Source organism: Aedes albopictus, chromosome 3, assembly GCF_035046485.1.
Source record: "Aedes albopictus strain Foshan chromosome 3, AalbF5, whole genome shotgun sequence".
Lineage (NCBI taxonomy): Eukaryota > Metazoa > Arthropoda > Insecta > Diptera > Culicidae > Aedes > Aedes albopictus.
The window spans coordinates 373,916,686-373,939,054 of NC_085138.1; the positions used below are offsets into that span (position 1 = coordinate 373,916,686).

The 22,369-nt window shown below is 42.5% G+C and overlaps 4 protein-coding genes across 10 annotated transcripts in view; 3 read left to right on the forward strand and 1 right to left on the reverse strand.

The window, feature by feature from the left end:
- The window catches only part of LOC109409852 (V-type proton ATPase subunit F), a 421,144-nt gene that overhangs the window by 182,699 nt on the left and 216,076 nt on the right, over positions 1-22,369 (forward strand). The gene's annotated exons all lie outside the window — the stretch shown is intronic.
- The window catches only part of LOC109409848 (uncharacterized), a 233,093-nt gene that overhangs the window by 72,420 nt on the left and 138,304 nt on the right, over positions 1-22,369 (reverse strand). The gene's annotated exons all lie outside the window — the stretch shown is intronic.
- On the forward strand, positions 7-22,067 carry LOC134291797 (unconventional myosin IC-like). The gene is made up of 3 exons (XM_062860016.1): positions 7-15; positions 21,306-21,768; positions 21,830-22,067. Exons 2-3 carry the CDS (start codon positions 21,562-21,564, stop codon positions 22,046-22,048), a joined length of 426 nt encoding a protein of 141 aa, XP_062716000.1. The 5' UTR covers positions 7-15; positions 21,306-21,561; the 3' UTR covers positions 22,049-22,067.
- On the forward strand, positions 8,490-14,940 carry LOC134289591 (uncharacterized). Its single transcript, XM_062855618.1, has 2 exons — positions 8,490-14,572; positions 14,698-14,940. The coding sequence occupies exon 1, from the start codon at positions 8,490-8,492 to the stop codon at positions 14,337-14,339; it is 5,850 nt and encodes a 1,949-aa protein (XP_062711602.1). The 3' UTR covers positions 14,340-14,572; positions 14,698-14,940.

A 22,369-nucleotide genomic window follows, 5' to 3' on the forward strand; every position in this document is an offset into this window, starting at 1 on the left:
GGCACCACCACATGTGTAAGTATATTGAGCAAACATGAATTAGTCGATTTGATGTTTTTGGACTGATGAGACTCTCTATCGGTTTGTTTACTACTGTTTATTTACGCGAAACGACTTGTCGGCGAATTTGCATTATCGATTTCATATGGATATGAATGTTACACGCAAACATGGAGTTCTGTCTTCATTTATATCTGTTAATCAAGTACAAAGAATCATAGCAAAAGAGCATACCTTAATGACCTTCGACTAGTGTTCAGACTAGTATCCCATGGATTCCAACAGAAAATCGTTTATAAATTTCTCTAGAAATTATTCCTTGGCATTTCTACAGCGATTTCTCTTAAAGTTTCCAACAGATTCTTGTAGGAATTCTTTTAGGGATTGCTGCAGAATTTACTCCACGGATTCCACGAATTCCATTTACAATTCCTGCAAGGTTATCTTCAAAAATTCCTTCAGAGTTTACAATAGGGACCGTCCATAAACCACGTTGACTTTTTGGGGGGGAGGAGGGGGTCCGGTCAAAGTCTACACTTCATACAAATTTTCAAATTTTTGTATGGACGAAAGTCTACAAGGAGGGAGGGGGTCTGAGATCGTCAAAATCTACGTGGTTCATTCTTCAGTGTTTTGCCCAGAAATTTCACAAGGAATTCTTCCAGTAAGTAGCACAACGCTGCATTGGAGTTCTCTGTCAATAGACGATTATGGTTACCGATAAATCTATATTTGATGTTTTAGTATGGTTAGTCATTGCAAATTGATTGATACGATTACATTAACTTTTATGGCTGTCCGTCTACTGAAACGCTGTGTAGTCTTAATACAGAAAGTATTCCTTCGGAAAATCTAACAAATGAAACTAAGAAAAACGCGATTAATCCCAAAATGGCCGACCCTGGTACCTATTCACGATTTTGAGCGCACAAATCTCTTCGTAATTAAAATCAGCGCACCTGATGTTCTTCTTTTAAGCTCATTACAAGTGAGCAAGAACAGAATAATAAAATGCTCTGTTGTGTGAAGCTTGGTATCGTAAAACGGGGTATCATTGATCAGCGGGTTTACATTGATCGGCTTGACTGACCTCAAGAAATGTTCGAACAGCATTTTACATTGAATCAGTTTCTGCTGTCTGATGGTATATCGTAATCTGCTATCATTTGGCTATTAAATGACATGCAATTCATGAAAATTGAATTTCATTAACATTGAAATAAATCGATTTTTCCATAACTATGTTTCGTAACGCAATGAGAAGCATTGTCAAACATTCATGCATGGCATGAATACTAGGTGAGCGATTCCAAGCAACAGCATCAAAATTAAGGAAAATTTTTAATTCATGATTTTCTATTGAACTGAAACTTTGCACAGTTTTTCAGTTCCATCTAAATCGCCATTTTTCGATATCAAATTTTTATTTAGAGCCACGACTAACTTTTCAAAAGGGTGTATGTGAAAATGGTTCAAAAATATTCAAAAATATGCACAGCCAAAACGGATTGTTCGATTGTTATGAATTTTTCAGCAAAGTTAGATAGCTAAATGGTGATTTCTAAGAAAATATACACTGTGAAAAAAAATCTATTTTATCATTGAAAAACATCATTTTTGTCACAAAAACTCAAATATCTCAAAACCCTATCTTTTTACCAACTTGAATTTTTTAGGGAAAACGGTCCATTGTATTAGCAATCTACCATAAAAATTTGGTGATGGTAAACTAATAAACAAAAAAGTTATAACATTTCAAAAATTTCACAATTTTTACATTTAGTAAAAAAAATTTTTCTGTGTAAATTATTTCGGCCGGGAATCGCGATTTGATGCTGATTTTATTGTTCAGCAAAGTTAGATAACTAAATGGCGATTCCTAAGAAAATATACACTGTGAAAAAAAATCTTTTTTAACATTAAAAAATATCATTTTTGTCACAAAAACTCAAATATCTCAAAACCCTATATTTTTACCAACGTATTTTTTTAGAGAAAACGGTCCATTGTATTAGCAATCTACCATGAAAATAAACAAAAAAATTATGACAATTCAAACATTTCACAATTTTCACATTTAGTAATAATTTTTTTTAGTGTAAATTATTTCGGCCGGAAATTGAAGTTTGATGCTGATTTTATTGTTAATGGCCTTGCGTGAGTAAAACAAGTTGTTTTTATTATATATTATATATACATATAATATACTATGTACCGTAATGTTCCGATTTTATCACGCCCTCCGCGCATTAGTCGTTTATTCATTAATTTGCTGTTACATTTGAGGACAAGTGTTTTCCCTCTTCTTCAAGATGAATGTTGAAAGCGTGTTTTGCAACGTTAAAAATATTGAAATGGGTATAGATGTTGAAGAATATTACAGGGCATTTTTGAAAAGGGGCGTAATTAAATTGTTTAAACAGATGTCGCTGATGGCAATTTCTCAGTTGTTGTCGTTTTCGAACTTCCTGCGCCCTGCTTTACCGATGATATACAGATGGCTCGTTTGTCAAATTTTAGACGGCAGGACGTGCAAATGCGTAATTTTGTACACAATGTGGACATTTGGGCATAACCAGTCTCTTTCAGTTTATCTATGGTGCTTTCGGTGAGATTTCGTAACTCTTTTGAACATTTTTTTTCATCAAACGGTCTACAAGAGAGCGTTGAGTTGAAGACCTTTGAGAAAGCGACTGTTCATCTTGTTCGTTAGATTATAATAAACAAAATCACTTATTAATTTTAACTTACTTGTTTGGTGTTGGTGGCTGAAGAAAAAAAATACTATACAATTTTTAATATTCATAGCGGTAGTATTTTTTTGTTTTTTTCGTGAGCATTGTCAGGTATGTATACAGACAAACAAACGTAACACTGGCGAAATTTTCATTGACCACGCCTTCAACGATCATTTTGAATCTTGGTTGTGGCTTTCATAACAAGAAGAGCGCCCATCGTTTTTCTTTGCGTTTGACGTTTCACACTAGCGCCTTCTGATGCCGATATTGCACAACGCAGTGTTTCGTGAAACATTTCCACCAGGTGGTGATAGTGTGAACTGGGCGATGAATTTTCACTAAAATTGTTCTAGGCGTTTCGTCTGTTTGTCTGTGGTATGTACCTCTTATGCATTTGTTGTTGTTGAAGTTACTCGCATTCTTCCGATCATAAAGTCTGTTCTCTACACACTTAATTTTGATTACCGAGTTCGGTAATTTTTTGACGAGATTAAAACTGCTGAGCACCGAACTCGTTCAGCAAAAATGCATTGTTTACCTTTTCCATACGATTTTGACAGTTGTTTTACTGAGCCTCAGTAAAATCGATTACCGAAACTACCGAGATCGTACTGCTGTTATAATCTCGTCAAAAAAGTACCGAACAGGCAATTCAGAAATAAGTATGTAAGAGGGATTTTTTTTGCGGATAAACTAGACGTATACGCGTATAAAAAAACTTTTATTATACAGCTTTTGTCTTAAAAATAAATGCAATTCCATTTTTCTTATAATCAACAGCTTTTCAACACTATCAAGGGATTTTTTCACCAGTCACGTACAATAAAAAGTATGACAATCTCAATATTTTTGATCACAACACTGGATCGCGTCTAAGTTTCAAATAGATACTATAGTAATTACGAATAATCAAACTAAAGTATCATGAAAACAACTTGTTTAATTCAGGCGGTAGCCTTTACAATAAAATCAGCATCAAAATATAATTCTCGAAATAATTTACACAGAAAAAAAAATTTTTTTGTTACTAAATGTAAAAATTGTGAAATGTTTGAAATGTCATAACTTTTTTGTTTATCAGTTTACCATCACCAAAATTTTATGGTAGATAGCTGATATAATGGGCCATTTCCCCTAAAAAATTGAAGTTGGTAAAAAGATAGGGTTTTGAGATATTTGAGTTTTTGTGACAAATATCATATTTTTTCAAAGTAGAAAAAGAAATTTTTTACAGTGTATATTTTCTAAGGAATCATCATTTAGTTATCTAACTTTGCTGAAAAATTTATAACAATCGAACAATCCGTTTTTGCTGTACAGCTTTTAGAATATTTTAGAACTATTTTCGCATACACCCTTTTGAAAAGTTAGTCGTGAGTGAATATGAAGGTTTAATATCAAAAAATGGCGATTTATATGAAATTGAAAAACTGTGCAAAGTTTCAGATATTTTTGAAATGGTCGCTCAGGATCGACTGACATGACTCCGTGGAATTCCTCAGGTACAGTATGAGGTTCGAAATCACTGTATTACTTCAATATGATATCCTAGAGTTGGATTTAATAAACGAAACTTTTATGAAAATGCTCTATTTCAATAAAATATACGATTTATTAAAAGTCGGCTATCAATTCCTTAAGTCATTGCCTACCTTCAGGCGTTATTCGCGGTTTGGAGCTTTTTATTCATAAAAATAACTCAAAAAGTACATCATTTGTAAGAATTTGGACGACATATTCGAAATCAGCGACCCCGAATTCAGTAAGTAAGGGTATTTTCATCACAAATGAACATTGATCACTGACATGACCCCAAATCAACAAAATGGAAAATTAGATAAAAAAAAACCTATTTAAACATCTTGTACCGACTTTTCGAACCCTCTAAGCAGAATACCCTCTTTGAATGAGTGTAATCAGTTTCGTACCTTTTAATTCCGCCCTATGTTGCTTATCCTTTGACAGATACGCGTATTTCGACTACCACTTGTAATCTTCCTCAGTGTCAGTTATCCACTGGAGTTGTTTCAAAAATATAAAACATGTAACATTTGCTTTAACAAGAGAGTTATTCAAGGAAGACCAAAAATTCTGATCAATCTTACCCCGGATTACGGTACTTGAGATTTGTGCGTCTGAAATTCTGATGAGCTGTTCAAGCGGGATTTCAAGACGTTTGTCCTTAAAGTTCGAATAGGCTCAGTGTACCAGTTATGGCTATAGTACCTCAGATTCGCCATAGCTGACTTTCAACCTTTAAAGATACAAATCATCGAGAAAAATTTCGTGAACAACAGATCACGATCACAAAAGATGATTGCAATCATTCAAAATTCACAATTTGCTCCAATTATGGTAGAAATAAATCACTTTCCTTAACTTTTCGGCCTCCTTGCACCCTATTTCGCCATAGTGTACCAGTTATGGCAAATCCCATAAGGAATGCATGTAAATAGTGCGAAGTGGAACCCAAATTAACAAATGTGTCCATAACTGGTACAGGGTTCCTATCATTGGCACACGCCGTAATAAATATTAAAAGTAGTTTTGGCTCCGGTTTTATATTTTTCCTGTAAAGTATGAAAACTAATCTATCATTTGACTTATTGTTTACATTCGTCGGTCTTTTTCTTATTTTTGTAAAAATAGTTTTTCTTAGGTAGTGCGATAACTGGTACAGGCACCCTACATTTTTTCTTACTTGCGACAAATTGAATTTGAGTCATACGTAATGCCTGAACTTCATAGGCACGATATGTGTTGAATTTGAGTCTTCGTAGTTATGTGAGAAATCACTTAAATTTTCATGCCTGAGGTATTTTGAATGAAAAAATGTTACACATATATTTGCGCTTGTATTGTATTCTTTTTACTAATAAATATTTTGTGTAATAATAAGAGTTGTTACCTTCTCTTAACATTATAAGAGTTTCATGCATAAGGAAATACATTTAAATTGATGCAAAACGAAGCCGAAAGACACCATAAGAGTGGCTTCAAACTTTAGCACTTTCTTTATAATCGGATAAGTAGACATCAGGTGAGTAAAGGAGTTGGTGAATCAGTAAGATGGTTAGTGAATTGGTCACTGGGAGAGTGTGAGCTGCTCTAAGATTGAGTCAGTTAGTGAGTGAATCAGTTGCTGCCTGAGAAATTTATAGAACTTCTGTGTACTTGAGTGTGTTACTACGAGAACATGTGAATTAGTCAGTACTGAGTAAGTGTGTATGAATTAGTGAGTAAATGAGTTAGTAAGTCAGTGAGTGGAGTAGTGAGTAAGTGAGTTGGTGAGTTTATGAGTATGTTAGATTTGTTCCGTGGGAGTAAGTGTATTAGTGAGGTATTTAGTGGGTTTGTCAGTGAGTTATTCATTGAGTTAATGAGCGAGTTTGTAAACGAGGGAGTTAATGAATGAGTGAGTAAGTGAAAAAGTTGGTTAATGAGGGTGTTGATGATTTCGTGAGTAAGTAAGTGAGTGAGTGAGTGAGTAAATGAGTGAGTGAGTGAGTGAAGAAAATTAGTGAGCTAGTGAGTAAATGAAGTAACGGATGAGTTTGTGAGATTGTGATTTTCAGATTTAGTGAGTAAGAAAGTTGGTAAGTTAGTGGGTTGGTGAATTAAAATGCAAGTGAGTGATTTAGAAAATTAGTGAGAGAAGTAGTGAATTATAGGCAATTGTATACGCCTGAGTGAATGAGTAAGTTAGTGTGCTAGTGGATTAGTGAATGAGTGAGCTTGTTAGTGAGTGCATGTGTAAGTAAGTAAATGAATTAATGCACTCAGGCAAATGAACCTAAGATTATCATAAGGTCTAACCTATGAAATGGTCTTTAATCAATTCATAACAGCTAGAATGCAATTTATAAGTTCGGTTTATGACGCAGAATCGACTCAGAGTTTGGCATATATAAACATTTAGCAACATGATATTGTTAAGCGTCGATAGCCGCGTGGGTTGGGCCGATTCCAATCTGTATCATTTTGCGATTACTCTGCTCTTTTCATAAATTTGTCTTATGTAATTAGGTCATAATAAGCATGGGTGAGTATAGCAGCATAATCGATCGCGTTCGCTATTGTCTCGCGTGAACATCAAAACAATAGATGCGCGGGTGTTTAGTGTTCAGTATTGTGTTGGCCTTTGCTGTCGAAAAATAGTGCCGCACAATCCTATCGTTTTTAGCGATAGGTCGACGGATGCTCGAGTGAATGATTGATGATCGGTGAGCTTGTTCCTTGTTCTTTGAAAAACGCAGTAAATGTTTCTATTACTTCAAAATCATCCTTCATATATTTACTGCAAAGTTCGTCACTTCAAGTGTCGGTCAAATTTTTCATTAATTTTGTTTTATTTTAAATAAATTCTCCTGTATTTTTGTACAGTCTGCCACCTTCCAGTGTTGGCCACACTGATTTGATCCGTAATTTTGCGTTAGTATTTTTCCTAAGTTTGTGTAGTCCGACACTGTTAGTGTCGGCACACAGTTTTGTTTCAATATATCAATTTCATGGCAAGTAGCATACTGGTTCACCAGTCCTCCCTGTTACGAACATTAGAAGCGACACAAACATTTCTACTCGGGCACTGCCGACGCCCGTCGTCGACCCAACCGTCGCGACCACGCGAACGGGTTGCCTTGGCAACTAACGAACCGCATCGCAGCAAGCGAGGTTCAAATTTGAATTTTTGCAGGGAGAAGTGAAAGTTTTCTCGTGCGGACAGGACGCACATTGTCAAGCTTAGAATATAAAATTAAATTGTAAAGACATTTTTTTATTGTAATTAAACTTGTAATAAATTAAATTAGTTAAAATCAAATGCGTAATTCGTGAGTCATAAAACCCGAACCGTGTGAAAACGTGTGTCTCTGTGGCGGAAAAGTTAGTACGAAAACCTAGTTTTGGCGGTGCGCGACTGTTGAGCTAGGCGGCTAGCAATTTGAGAGAAGTCGAATCTGGTGCTTCCCCCCCAACACGCTGCCAGGAAACCTTCTTCCGTCCCGCAGGTGAGCACTGACGATTTCGAGGTCGAGCGAACCTTCTGGAACATTTGGCCCTTCTTCCGTCCCGCAGGTGAGCACTGACGATTTCGAGGTCGAGCGAACCTTCTGGAACATTTGGCCCTTCTTCCGTCCCGCAGGTGAGCACTGACGATTTCGAGGTCGAGCGAACCTTCTGGAACATTTGGCCCTTCTTCCGTCCCGCAGGTGAGCACTGACGATTTCGAGGTCGAGCGAACCTTCTGGAACATTTGGCCCTTCTTCCGTCCCGCAGGTGAGCACTGACGATTTCGAGGTCGAGCGAACCTTCTGGAACATTTGGCCCTTCTTCCGTCCCGCAGGTGAGCACTGACGATTTCGAGGTCGAGCGAACCTTCTGGAACATTTGGCCCTTCTTCCGTCCCGCAGGTGAGCACTGACGATTTCGAGGTCGAGCGAACCTTCTGGAACATTTGGCCCTTCTTCCGTCCCGCAGGTGAGCACTGACGATTTCGAGGTCGAGCGAACCTTCTGGAACATTTGGCCCTTCTTCCGTCCCGCAGGTGAGCACTGACGATTTCGAGGTCGAGCGAACCTTCTGGAACATTTGGCCCTTCTTCCGTCCCGCAGGTGAGCACTGACGATTTCGAGGTCGAGCGAACCTTCTGGAACATTTGGCCCTTCTTCCGTCCCGCAGGTGAGCACTGACGATTTCGAGGTCGAGCGAACCTTCTGGAACATTTGGTCCTTCGAATGCCCATGACCGGTTTATATGGAACAACAGGTACGACGATCTTCTAGAAAAAATAAAGGTGTAGTTCCTAAGACTTCAGATAAGTACGTAGTTAGTATTCCTAAGTTAAGCAACATGCTTCGTACTCCACCCAACGTCTCGAATGTGAATCCCCACGTGGGGGAAAACGTTGCTACTCAACCGGACGCGATTCCGGAGAACAAATCTGTCGCCTCTGGTGCATCGAGAGAACCTGCGAAGTCAACGAGAACTCGAACATCGCGAAGCAGCAGGACTGACAGTCAAATCAAGCTCTTGTACCTGGAAGAGCAGAATGAGGAGGCTGAACTGCGAGCTTCCATCGAGCGGGACAGGATCGTGGCTGAGAAGCAGCTTGCTGAACTGCAGATTCAACACGACCTGGCACTGAAGACCGAGCAGCGGAAAGCGGAGTTCCTGAAGCGGCAGCGAGAACGCGATTTGAGGAAGATCGAGCTGCAATCTGACTCAAGTCACCGATCGGGTACATCGAGCAGATCGAGTACCTACACCGACGTCTCGAAGCGCGTTGCAGATTGGCTTACCGAATCCGATAAGGTCAGCCCAACCAACGCGCATGAATCGTCCCACTGGATAGATCGTCCGTTCCTACAACATCGCGATGCAGGGAATGCGTCGCCCCCCGACGTTTGGAATGCGCCGCCTCCCGGCACATGGAATACGTCGGCCCCCGGCGTGCAGAAAGCCTGGAACCCGGCCACATGGAATGTGCCAGCCCCCGGTGCGCGGAATGCGTCGGCTCCCGGCGTGCAGAGAGCTGTAAACGAGAGTGCATGGAATGCACCAGCCCCCGGCGTGCGAAACGTGCCGGCATCCGACGTGCGTAGTGCGTCGGAACAAGAACCCGCTGTAAATGAGGTTCTGTCGCAAGCTTTCAGAGCACTACAAAGTAGGAACATGCGAGACTTGCCTCCCTTTTCCGGCGACATCATGGAGTGGACCGTTTTTGAAAACGACTTCAGAACATCCACCGAAGAGTTTCAGCTGTCGGACCGTGACAATCTTCGACGACTGAACAAAGCGCTGCAGGGAAAGGCGCGAAGAACTGTGGAGTCGCTGCTATCATCGCCTGACAACGTGGGGCAGATTATGCGAATGTTGAAGTCGAACTTCGGCCGCACTGAATGGGTGGTGGCGAACCGACTGGAGGCGCTGAGAAACCTGGAGACCGTAAAAGAGGGAAACATCGAGTCCTTCCGTGCCTTTTACAATGCGGTAATTGGTACCAAGGTGGCGATGACCAACGCGAAGGCGGACAACTACCTGATGAATCCCGAACTCATATCGCACCTGGCTGAAAAACTGCCTGCTTTCAGCAAACAGATGTGGGTTCGGCATAAGGCCGCTCTGTTGAAGGAAGGCGTTGTAATCGAGTTCGACACTTTCTCTCGTTGGTTGGAGGATGAGATGGACAACCAGCTCGCGAGTCTCAACCCTGTATTCAGCGTCAAGAAGCCCAGCTACCAGCCGAAGCCGAAGCCGACAGTCCTGAACGTCAACAGTCGCGACGAAGTGGTAGCGAAGAAGTGTCCTCTGTGCTCCGCAAGCTCTCATTCTAGCCTGGAGAAGTGCGAGCAGTTCCGGAAGCTGTCGGTTACCCAACGTCGATCTGCTGCTAACTCCTGCAAGGTGTGCTACATCTGCCTGAAGTTCGACCATGCGAGGAGGAACTGCAAGTCCGAGAAGAAGTGTTCCATCTGCAAGAAAAACCACCATGAACTGGTCCACACCGACGAACCTGCAAGGAACTCGAGGATCAGTCGTACGGACGCGGCGAGTAGTGACGATAATGTCTGCAACTTCAACGGCAAGAACACGAACACACTGCTCCGAGTTGGAAAGGTTAAGATTCGTGGTCCACAAGGCGTCGCTGAAGTATTTGCGCTCTTCGATGAAGGTTCGTCTCTCTCGATGATGGATGCGACTGTGGCAGAGAGCCTCGGATTGCGAGGACCGATTGCTCCTGTGACCTACCGCTGGACAAATGGGATCCTGCACAAAGAGGAACAGTCGATGATGCTCTCGTTCCGAATTTCTGGACCTTCCGATCAAGCGAAGTGGTACGATGTGAACAATATCCAGACGGTGACAAACATCGCCCTGCCGGCGGTGAAGTTCGACATGGCGAGAGTAAAGCAGCTGTACCCCATGCTCGATGAAGAGAAGCTGGCTGCGATCCAAGATGCCTGTCCCTGTATGCTGATTGGGTCGAACAACGCAGGTCTCATTGTGCCTCTGAAGACGGTGCAATACTCATTGGATGGCTTGCAGCTGACTCGGTGCCACCTTGGATGGACAATCCATGGAGTAGTGGACCCAGCCGGCGCCGGATCGAGCAACCATCATGCGTTCCTGTGCTCCGAAGACGACGACATCGAGCTTACAGATCTGGTGAAACAGATGTACAAGGTTGAAGATTTCGGGATCTCTGGCCAGTCGGTGAAAATAGCCGACGAAGATCAACGAGCACTGGACATCATGCACCGTACCATTACACGGCGTGGTGATCGTTTCGAGGTTGGCCAGATATACAGGTACAACAACTTCGTCTTCCCGGATAGCAAGCCTCAAGCCCTACGACGTCTCCAGATCATGGAAAAGAAGATGGACTCGAATCCTGATTTCGCTGATCGGTACTGCAAGAAGATCCAGGACTACGTCGACAAAGGATACGCCAGGGAATTGGAACCTGGTGAGCTAGCTGAAACTCCGAACACCTGGTACCTGCCGCATTTCAGCGTGGCGACTGATGAGAAGTTCCGCTTGGTGATGGACGCCAAGGCAAAGTCGCACGGTTTTTCCCTGAACGATCTGCTACTGAAGGGTCCGGATTTCGTCCCCCCGCTGATCGCGGTCCTGATACGGGCCCGAATGAAGAAGATTGCCTTCGTTGCGGACATACGGGAAATGTTCCATCAAGTCCTTATCCGCAGAGAAGATCAGGACTCCCAGCGATTTCTTTGGCGTGGCATGAATCGCACGGACCCTCCTAACGAGTACGTTATGCAGGTGATGATATTCGGCGCAGTGTCGTCCCCGTCGATGGCACAGTTCATCAAGAACTTCAATGCGAAGGAGCTGGAAGAAAAGCACCCCGGCGTCGAGCGAGCTGTCGTGAAGCAGCACTATGTCGACGACTACTTCGACTGCGCGGACACTGAACAAGAAGCCATCGAACTGGTTCAGCGTGTCATTAAGGTGCACGATCAAGGCGGATTCAAGCTAGTGAAGTTCTCGTCAAACTCCCGTGCTGTGTTGACATCTCTCGATCCGGAAATCGTCGCAGACAAGGAGAGCGACGTTCGTGTCCTCGGAATCGGGTGGGACCTGCAGTCCGACGAATTCGTCTTCCCGCTAGACTTCCCAAAACTGGATCAGCGATTCCGGACAGCTGAAGCCGTGCCCACGAAGCGGCAACTGCTGAAATTCATGATGGGTATCTTCGATCCACTGTGCTTGCTCAGTCCGATAACGATACAGCTGAAGATCATCTTTCAAGAGCTGTGGCGACTGCAGTCGGGATGGGACGATGAGATTCCTGATGGTCTGGTGCCGAGATGGATGGAATGGCTGAACGAAACTGCAAGACTGGGAGAAATTCGACTACCGCGGTACTACTATCCGGCGGTGCCATCCTTTAGTGATGTTGAACTACACGCTTTCTGCGACACGAGTGACAAGGCTTATGCCTGCGTGATCTACATGGTCCACCGCCGAAAGGAAAGATCACATGTAGCGCTGGTGTACGCGAAGTCAAGAGTAGCACCCCTGAAGTCGCAGACTGTGCCGCGACTAGAGCTACAAGGATGCGTCCTGGCAAGCCAGATGATAAGCGTTCTTCAAACGGAGATCATGATCGACATTACCCGGCTGTACTTTTGGACCGATTCGAAGATCTGTTTATGTTGGTTGAAGTCGGATCAGAAGCTGACGGCCTATGTCGGCGCTCGCGTAATGAAGATTAAGGAGAATGGTCACGGAGTGCAGTTCTGGCACTGGGTTCCGTCGCAGCTCAACGTGGCGGATTTGGCAACGAAGTGCTCGAAGATTGGCAGCATGCAGGAATGGCTGCGTGGCCCAGACTTCCTCTACCGGGATAGCTCTACCTGGCCGGTTGACGAACCGTTGGAAATGTCCTCCGCAGAGTTCGCGAGCTTCCACTCCGAAATAACCGTCAAAGATGTGGCCGGACCGCTGTGCTGTGCGGCGTTCAAAGAAAAGTTGATCGATCTACCCGACATTGCCAGGTTCTCGGATTTCAACCGGCTGATCAGGTCAACTGCGTACTACCTGAAAATGAGAAGACTGTTAGTTTTGCCGAAACGAGAAAAGCCTGATCGGTTGACGATCAATGTTCGTGACATGGATGAAGCAAGAAAAGCGTGGTACAGGAAGGTACAATCGGAGACCTTCGAATCCGAGCTGCGTAGCTTGAAGATGTCAGGTTACGTGAAAAGTAGCAGTCGTCTGAAAACATACTCCCCGTTTCTCCACGATGGAATCATTCGGATGCGAGGTCGTGTCCAAGATGACAGCAAGCCGTTCGAGGTGAACAACCCGGTGATCCTTCCCGACGGCCATCCGTTCTGTACGCTGCTGATCCGGATGTATCACATTGCCAACGCGCATCAAGGCCTGGAAACCGTCATCAACAACGTCAAGGAACGCCACCGGATACTGAAGATCCGTTCGCAGGTGAAGAAGTACACGATGTCCTGTGTGAAGTGCCGAGAGCTGAGAGCGAAGCCAACCGTGCCGCAGATGGGAATCCTGCCGCCGGCACGAACAACCCCGCACGTGTATCCGTTCACCTGTACTGGCATCGATTACTTCGGGCCGCTTTCTGTAAAGGTCGGCCGGCGCGTGGAGAAAAGGTGGGTTGTGCTGTTCACCTGCATGACGTCGAGAGGAGTACACCTGGAAGTGGTGCCATCGCTCGATACGAACAGCTGCCTAATGGCAATACGCTGTTTCATGTCTGTCCGTGGACTGCCGCAGTGCATCATGACCGACAACGGTACCAACTTCACCGGTGCCGACCAGGAACTGAGGACGCTCGTAAAGTCACTGGACCAGCCGCAGATTGAGGAGTCGTTGAGCGTTAGAGGAGTACAGTGGAAGTTTATACCCCCCGGTGCTCCACATTTCGGGGGATGCTGGGAGCGATTAGTCCGCTCCGTCAAAACTGCACTTGGTGCAATGCTGCGAGACCGACACCGTACAGACTTGGTGCTCCGGACGGCGTTGTGCGAGGCGATGAACACTGTCAACAATCGGCCGTTGACGCACGTTGCGGACGACCCCCTGGATCCTGATCCGTTAACACCGAACATGCTGCTACTCGGACGGAACAACGTGATCCAGTTTGACCACGATTTTGACGAACGGGACCTGGACTGTCGTGCTGCCTACAAGCATTCCCAGATCTATGCGGATCGTTTCTGGCGCAAGTGGGTGGCCGCATATCGCCCGGAACTCATCCGGAGTCGCAAATGGCCGGATAACAGGAAGTACCATGAGTACAGAGTTGGCGACTTGGTGATGATTGTGGACGAAAATTTGCATCGAGGTAGCTGGCCAAAGGGTATAGTAGAGAAGGTCTACCGTGGCCCGGATGACAAAATAAGAACGGTGTGGATACGAACTTCGAAATCAACGTACAAGAGGCCGGTCACTAAAATAGTATTGCTGCAGCCCATCAGCTCGCTTTCTGGCCCGGAGAATGTTACGAACATTAGAAGCGACACAAACATTTCTACTCGGGCACTGCCGACGCCCGTCGTCGACCCAACCGTCGCGACCACGCGAACGGGTTGCCTTGGCAACTAACGAACCGCATCGCAGCAAGCGAGGTTCAAATTTGAATTTTTGCAGGGAGAAGTGAAAGTTTTCTCGTGCGGACAGGACGCACATTGTCAAGCTTAGAATATAAAATTAAATTGTAAAGACATTTTTTTATTGTAATTAAACTTGTAATAAATTAAATTAGTTAAAATCAAATGCGTAATTCGTGAGTCATAAAACCCGAACCGTGTGAAAACGTGTGTCTCTGTGGCGGAAAAGTTAGTACGAAAACCTAGTTTTGGCGGTGCGCGACTGTTGAGCTAGGCGGCTAGCAATTTGAGAGAAGTCGAATCTGGTGCTTCCCCCCCAACACGCTGCCAGGAAACCTTCTTCCGTCCCGCAGGTGAGCACTGACGATTTCGAGGTCGAGCGAACCTTCTGGAACATTTGGCCCTTCTTCCGTCCCGCAGGTGAGCACTGACGATTTCGAGGTCGAGCGAACCTTCTGGAACATTTGGCCCTTCTTCCGTCCCGCAGGTGAGCACTGACGATTTCGAGGTCGAGCGAACCTTCTGGAACATTTGGCCCTTCTTCCGTCCCGCAGGTGAGCACTGACGATTTCGAGGTCGAGCGAACCTTCTGGAACACTCCCAATTGCGAGGTGACGCAAAATCTTTTTTATTCCATAAACTTTCATTTAAAATTTACATGATTTCACCATTCTTCCAAATTGTGAGGTGACACATTTGTGTGTATATTGTACAGTTGCATGGCTCACATCGCTTACCACAGTGAATTCTTGATATATGCAACTATCAATCCCTCCCTACTAACAATACTTCTTCCCGTGACAACTATGGAGGGTCCAGTAGTACATGCAACCTCTAGTAGCAACAATTGCCGAACCAACATTCCTTCCCTTCCCCGGTAGACCTTGGCCTCTTGAGCTCTCGAAACGTGTACAAATCCCAAGCCCCAAGCCTATTGGTTCTCTGTGCAATTTCGCTAGCTCAGGTCAATCACAGAGTAGCAACTACGAGCTGTACGGTCACCAATGCTCATGCTCATGCTCATGTAATTAGGTCATAATAAGCATAAAGGTATTCTTATGGCATCTATACATTACAGTTATGACTAAATTTCATAAGGTATTTTGATGAATTTCGGTAGTTTAGGTAGCTTAGGAGTCTATTAATGTGTTAGCCTGTTAGTGAATGAGCAAATGAGTAAGTGAGAAATATAGTCAGTTAGTGAGTAATTTAGTGAGATGACAAGCTCACGCGAGTGAGGAGTTTGTGATTTAATGGATTAGGGGCCGTTCATAAACCACGTAGCCTTTTTGGGTTGTGTCTGACCAAAGTCTACGCTCCATACAAATTTCGAAATTTTTATATGGACAAAAGTGTACGAGTGGTGAGGGGGGGGGGATCTGAGATGGCCAAATTTTGGTCTACGTGGTTTCTGAACAGCCCCTTAGTGAGTGAGTGAGTCTTTTAGTGAGTGGATGTGTGGGTAGAAAATGAGTAAATGAGTGAGTTAGGAAATGTTGTAGTGTGTTGATAATTTAATGAATAGGTGAGTAGCAAAGTGCGTATGATAAAAAGTGAGTGAGAATCATTGGCGGAGTCAGCATTTTCTTTTTTTTTTACTCACTCTCCAAAACATACACGGGAGAGAGAAAGATGGAAGACGAAGCAGTTTGCCCCCTCTTTCATCACGCTCTTTCGCTTGCATGTTTATGAGAGAGAGTAAGCAAAAGAAAAAGCTGGCTCCGCCAATGGTGAGAGTGTTTGTGAGGGATGTAGTGAGCTGAAATATTGATTAGTGACTGAATTGATAGGTGAGTGAGCAGATGAGCAAATGAGTGAGTGAGTGAGCTAGTGAAGCAGTGACTGAAGTGAATGAATGTGTGAGTAAATGAGTGAGTTAGTGAATGATGTACTGCCCATAATCGCATAGTTGACATAACCACCATTGACAATGACAGCACTTACAAGCTAATATCTATCAAATGTGCATAATTGTGACTAGTTTTATTCAATAGAGTACAAGATCTAATCACTAGCTAGATATCAACGTGAAGAAAAATCATGAACTTTTCATTAATCATTGTTAAAATTTCAAAAGTGTGTCGAAAACTACAGGGCCGCTTACGTCAACTATGCGATTATGGGCAGTGTATCAAGTAAGTTGATAATTTAATGAGCGAGTAAGTTGGTAAGTGAATGAACGGGTGAGCGAGCGAGTTAGTGAGTGAGTTCATTAGTGAATAAGTGAGTGCATGCGTGAGTAAACGAGTGAGTCAGTGAGTTAATTAGTGAGTGAGAAGTGAGCGTGTGTGTGCGTGAATTATTAAGAAAAATGAGTAATGAAGATGACATTTTTGTCATTAAAAAAAATATAGGGCGGAATTAAAAGGTACGAAACTGATTACACTCATTCGAAGAGGGTATTCTGCTTAGAGGGTTCGAAAAGTCGGTACAAGATTAAAAAAAAGTTAAGTAAATTGTATAGGTGGAAAATGCCGTAAGAGGGTAATGATGCCCAAGCCCAACACCCCCACGCCCCCCACCCCCCCCCCCCCCCTCCCATGCAATTTACGGTAGCTAGCATAACTTAGATCATAACGTTCAAGCCTTGGATCTGAAAGGTAGTATTTTTTTCGTTGACAGCAATGAAACGGTGCAGCATAAAACCAGTGTCTGCTGAAATCGGTTGACAGTGTGGATTTCTTCCGTTCAAACACTCTGGCCCCAGTTACTAGCAACGACAACATTGTACTCGTTGGCATGGATACTTCGTTTCATTAGTTCAAACACATGGGATCCAAACTGTCATATGTCAACCATTCTCAGTATACTAGATTGTATATGACACATCACTTCACTGCTGGCTGCGTAAAGAATGCTAGTCGTTTCATCCCTAGTCATTGAGATTAAGCAGAAGGCTGAGATATTTTACCACGAAACACATTGTTTCGTTTCGTTGTGGAAAACTGGCTTCATTAGGAATGTTGTAAGCTAACTTTTCTTACATATTAATTAGAATACTCACAGCTAGCCGCTAACTGACGTCATGATTTATTTGCCAATTCACTCACTTTAGAACTCCCTTACTTACCAATCCCAAGTAACAATTTAAATTCCTTTTAGATTTGTTTATTTTTATGGAAGCTTTATCATAGCATGACCAATTCATGAAACATGTATAGTAGACCTGTTCACTTTGAAACTTTTTTCTCCGATTCTCCGTGACACATCAAATTATCAATCCACATGCAAAAACAAGTCTTCAGTCCAAAATTGAGCCAAATTGATAAAGAATTAAAGGTGTATCAAATCAATTTTGTGATTTTTTAACCGTTTTCACAGAAATTTACTCATAAATCCAGAAATTTGCTCCGAAAGGGTGCCGAAAATACCGTTAGGATATAGTTAATACAATACTCTACAACTTTGCCGAAGACACTACGGTGTTTAAATTGCTTACTTCGAAGTTATTTAATAATTTTAGTTGAGAAATCACGAAAAAACACGATATTTTTATGATTTTACATATAAAAGTCATGTAATTTTACATTATTTCAACTGACTAAATTAATTAGCTATTTCTCCTTTGTGTAACGAACATTTCGTCCATACATTGTTTTTGTGTAGGAATTCGTTTTCAATGACTAATTATCAAAAGTATGTCACGTTGATACTAAAAATCGCGTAGAGTTGCCAGCACGAATTAAACAAAGTTACCCATGATTAAGACGTCATGCCATCGTATTCTTATGTCTTTTGATTCCAGTATCAGAAATGGCGCAGATGATAAGGCTCGAGCCTGCGGATCAGAAGGTCCCAGGTTCAAGCTCTTCGAATCGGCAGTCTCATGCTCAACCATCTACACCAAATTGAAACTGATACAGATGCGACAAAGAAATGTAATGACGTTTTAAGGGCTATTCCCATTACACCGGGCCGGGACCGTGCCGGGCCCCGGCCGTGCCCCGGTCATCGATTTCTTACATGCGATTACTATGGCGTGTTTCACATCACACCGTGCCGGGGCTCGGTCGGGCCCCGGCCGGGGTAGTGAGAAGCACGCCATAGATATCGTTAGAAAGAAATCGATGACCGGGGCACGGCTGGGGCCCGGCACGGTCCCGGCCCGGTAAAGTGAGAAGACCGCTTTAATCATGGGTAACTTTGTTTAATTTTGTGCTGGCAACAATGCGATTTTTAGTATCAACGTGACATACTTTTGATAATTAGTCAATGAAAACGAATTCCTACACTAAAATGATGTATGGACGAAATGTTCGTAACACATAGGAGCAATAGCTAATTAATTTAGTCACTTAAAACAATGTAAATTTACATGACTTTTACATGAAAAACCGTAAAAATATTGTATTTTTCGCGATTTTTTAACGAAAATTGTTGAATAACTTTGAAATAAGCAATTTAAACACCGTAGTGTCTTCGGCAAAGTTGTAGAGTATTGTTCCAACTATATTTTAACGGTATTTGGTAACTTTTCGGTGCATTTTATTGGATATTGGAGTACATTTTCGTGAAAATGCTCGAAAAAACACAAAATCGGTTTGATACACCTCTAAACCTTTACCAATTTGGCTCATTTTTGGACTGAAGACTTGTTTTTGCATGTGGATTGATAATTTGATGTGACACGGGTAGGTCAAAAAAAGTGAACAGGTCTAATGTATAGTTGTTTTGATCAAAAGAAAACAATCTCCGTTCGTATGCGGTTTTAAATTTTCTTCAAGCTAATTTTGAAAATTGCGCATAAAACAATTGGGCCCATATAGCCGAGGCGGTAAACGCACGGGTATTCAGCATGACCATGCTGAGGGTGACGGGTTCGATTCCCGGTCTGTCCAGGATCTTTTCGTAAAGGAAATTTCCTTGACTTCCTTGGGCATAGAGTATCTTCGTGCCTGCCACACGATATACGCATGCAAAATGGTCATTGGCAGAGGAAGCTCTCAGTTAATAACTGTGGAAGTGCTCATAGAACACTAAGCTGAGAAGCAGGCTTTGTCCCAATAAGGACGTTACGCCAAGAAGAAGAAGAAGGAGAGCATAAATCAATTTGATTCACTAAGGCATTTAATCTTATGATAAGTTTTAAGACTTATTTGAAGTTATTTTCAACACATAACATCAACAAATTTTACTGAAAGTTTATGCTTCGTTTATTCAAGTGCAATTCATCTGAGTTAATACACCTACTCGATAACCTACTCAATTCACTGACTAATAAACTCATCTTCACGACATCTGAGCCGCTCGGTTAAAATTTTATTTAAGTTAAATTAACACTATGATTAGTTTATGTGCTCGCCGCGCATTGTAATCATATTTAACATAGAAGCGGCAGGTACTTTTATTTAATTGAAACTTATACTTGTGAAGAAGCCACAGTTTTTATTCAAGTGGAAAGCAAATTCTGTACCAGCTAGATCGTCCACCAATTTGAGTAACCAAATGCATTTTACTTACTTTTCTAGCGAGGACTTTCAGAAAATCGCCACCTAAAATATTTTTGAAGAAAATATGTAAATAGCGGGCCGGTCTAAGCGAGAATTACTCTTATACATTTGTATCTTATCTACAGATGTATACTAATTTAGTCGTCCATGTTTCCGAAATTTCCTTTCAGGATACCCCCAGAAATGTTTGCAGTAATTTCTTCAGAAATTCATACAATTATTATTATTACTTTATTATAGAGATTTTCAGCCCTAGGCAGGTTCATCTCTTTAAATTCATACAAGAATTCGTACAAAAAAAACTTGCTAAAGATTCTGTGGGAATTTCTCCATAGAATACGTAGATGTTTATCAAAATATTCTTGCAGAAATTTCTCCAGATATTTCTGCAAATTTTCCTCCATAAATTCTTGAAGTCATTTCTCCAAAATTTCACCAGATATTTCTCCACGGAACATTCATGGAATTTATTCGGAAATTTTATAAGAGATTATTTCAGACATTCTTCCAAGAATTCCATTAGAACCTCTTTCAGGTATTTTTGTTCTTGTATTTTTTCAGCAGTATTCTGAGAGATTCTTCTTGGAACTTCTCTCCATCTCCCAAAAAAAAAAGTCTTCCTAGTTAAATACCTCATAGAAATTTCTTCAGAATTTTCTCTGTGATTCAAATTCGCAGATATGTATTTGCAGTAATTCCTGTATACATATCTCTGAAATCTACTGAAATTGTCTTTGGAGGAATTCCTGCAGGAATGCAAACAAATCCTTACCAAATTTACTTGCCTCAGGAAATTTTGAAATGACTTCTTGGGTGGAAGGAATTTTGAAAGAAGGAAAATGAATGGAAATTTGTGCAGTTTCAATAGAAATTCAATGCTTAAATTGAAATTCCTAAAGATCTCCAACCAATAAAATAAAGTTAGGCGCCGTCCACAAATTACGTAACGCTCTAGGGGGAGGGGGGGGGAGTACAGCCAAACGTTACGGCTCATACAAAATTTTTAGGATTTTCATACAAAAAAGCGTTACGGAGGGGGGAGGGGGGGTCTAAAAATGTCGATTTTAGCGTTACGTAATAAATGGATGCTGCCTTATTCAACGAATTCATGGATGGGAGTTAACAGAAAATCTTCAAAAGGTAATGGTTGGAAGACTGGCTACGTCCACGATCTTCGATTCATTAGTGGATTTTAGTAATCCTGTACATCATCGTTGTGGAGATCCCACGAGTACTTACGAATGTGGACAGCATTTTCCTTAGTTAATCTCACCCAGACCGGAGTTAATTTTCCAGTCTATTAAATTGATTTACAGCCGTCGTCGTCGTCTTGACGTCCGGCTGTCCGTCTTCGCGGCAACTCCGTCCGCAACGCATCGTCTCTAGCTAAATTAAAAGACCATTTCAATCACACACCGTGCAACGCACGCCACGCTGCTGCACGCAGCAGCATCCTAAAAATAACATCTCATCAACTTCCTTTCCTTCTCTCTTCCCGCATCATGCATCAGGTTCGCCTTGAGCGACAACGCGTACCGTTCGCTGACCGAGGAAAACCGCGGCCAATGCATTCTGATCTCGGGCGAGAGCGGTTCGGGCAAAACGGAAGCCTCGAAGAAGGTCCTGCAGTTCATTGCCGCGGCCACGGGGCACACGACCAGCGTCGAGGGCGTCAAGGACAAACTGCTGCAGAGCAATCCGGTGTTGGAGGCATTCGGGAATGCCAAAACGAACAGGAACGACAACTCTTCGCGCTTTGGCAAGTACATGGACGTGCAGTTTGATTTCCGGGGTGCACCGGAGGGGGGAAATATTTTGAACTACTTGCTGGAGAAGAGCAGGGTGGTGCACCAGAGCATGGGGGAGAGGAACTTTCACATTTTCTATCAGTTGCTTGCTGGGGCTGAGGATGGATTGCTGCAGGAGTTGCATTTGAAGCGGAAGCTAGATACGTATTACTATCTGACGGATGGGGTATGTTTGGAGAAAGTTTATTTATTAGAACATCCAGTTTACAGAAAATCTACCATTTTAGGACAGCAGCAACGGTTCGTCTATCAGAGATGCGGACAACTTCCGACAGGTGCAGACGGCTATGTCGGTGATCGAGATTCCAGCGGACGAGCAGAAACTGATCCTGGAGATTGTGGCTAGTGTGCTGCACATGGGCAATGTAGGATTCACCGAGGAGGAAGGAAAGGCCAAAATCCTGAAGCCGGAGTCAGTAACAGCGATTGCGAAGGTGAGTATATAAGTAATTAGTGAAGTCTAAAGTGAAACTGATCGTGTTGTAATACTCCGGTAGAACACGCTTTGTCTTTAATTTCATTTAATTTCAAAATTATATTCAAACAGCGTAAATATAAATTAGATATCTTAAAATTATAGTTAACTGGTTCTAATCATATGATTCTGGCTACCAAGATTGCTCTTGACCTCAACAAAGGCACATTATTTTCTGTGTAGATCACAACATGGCGACCGTGATTTGCTTTTAAAATCCCGAAAAGAACTCTTCAAGTTGATACCAGAACTAGTGCTTTTCTTTCTTCTTATGTTTCTTCTTCCTTTTCTC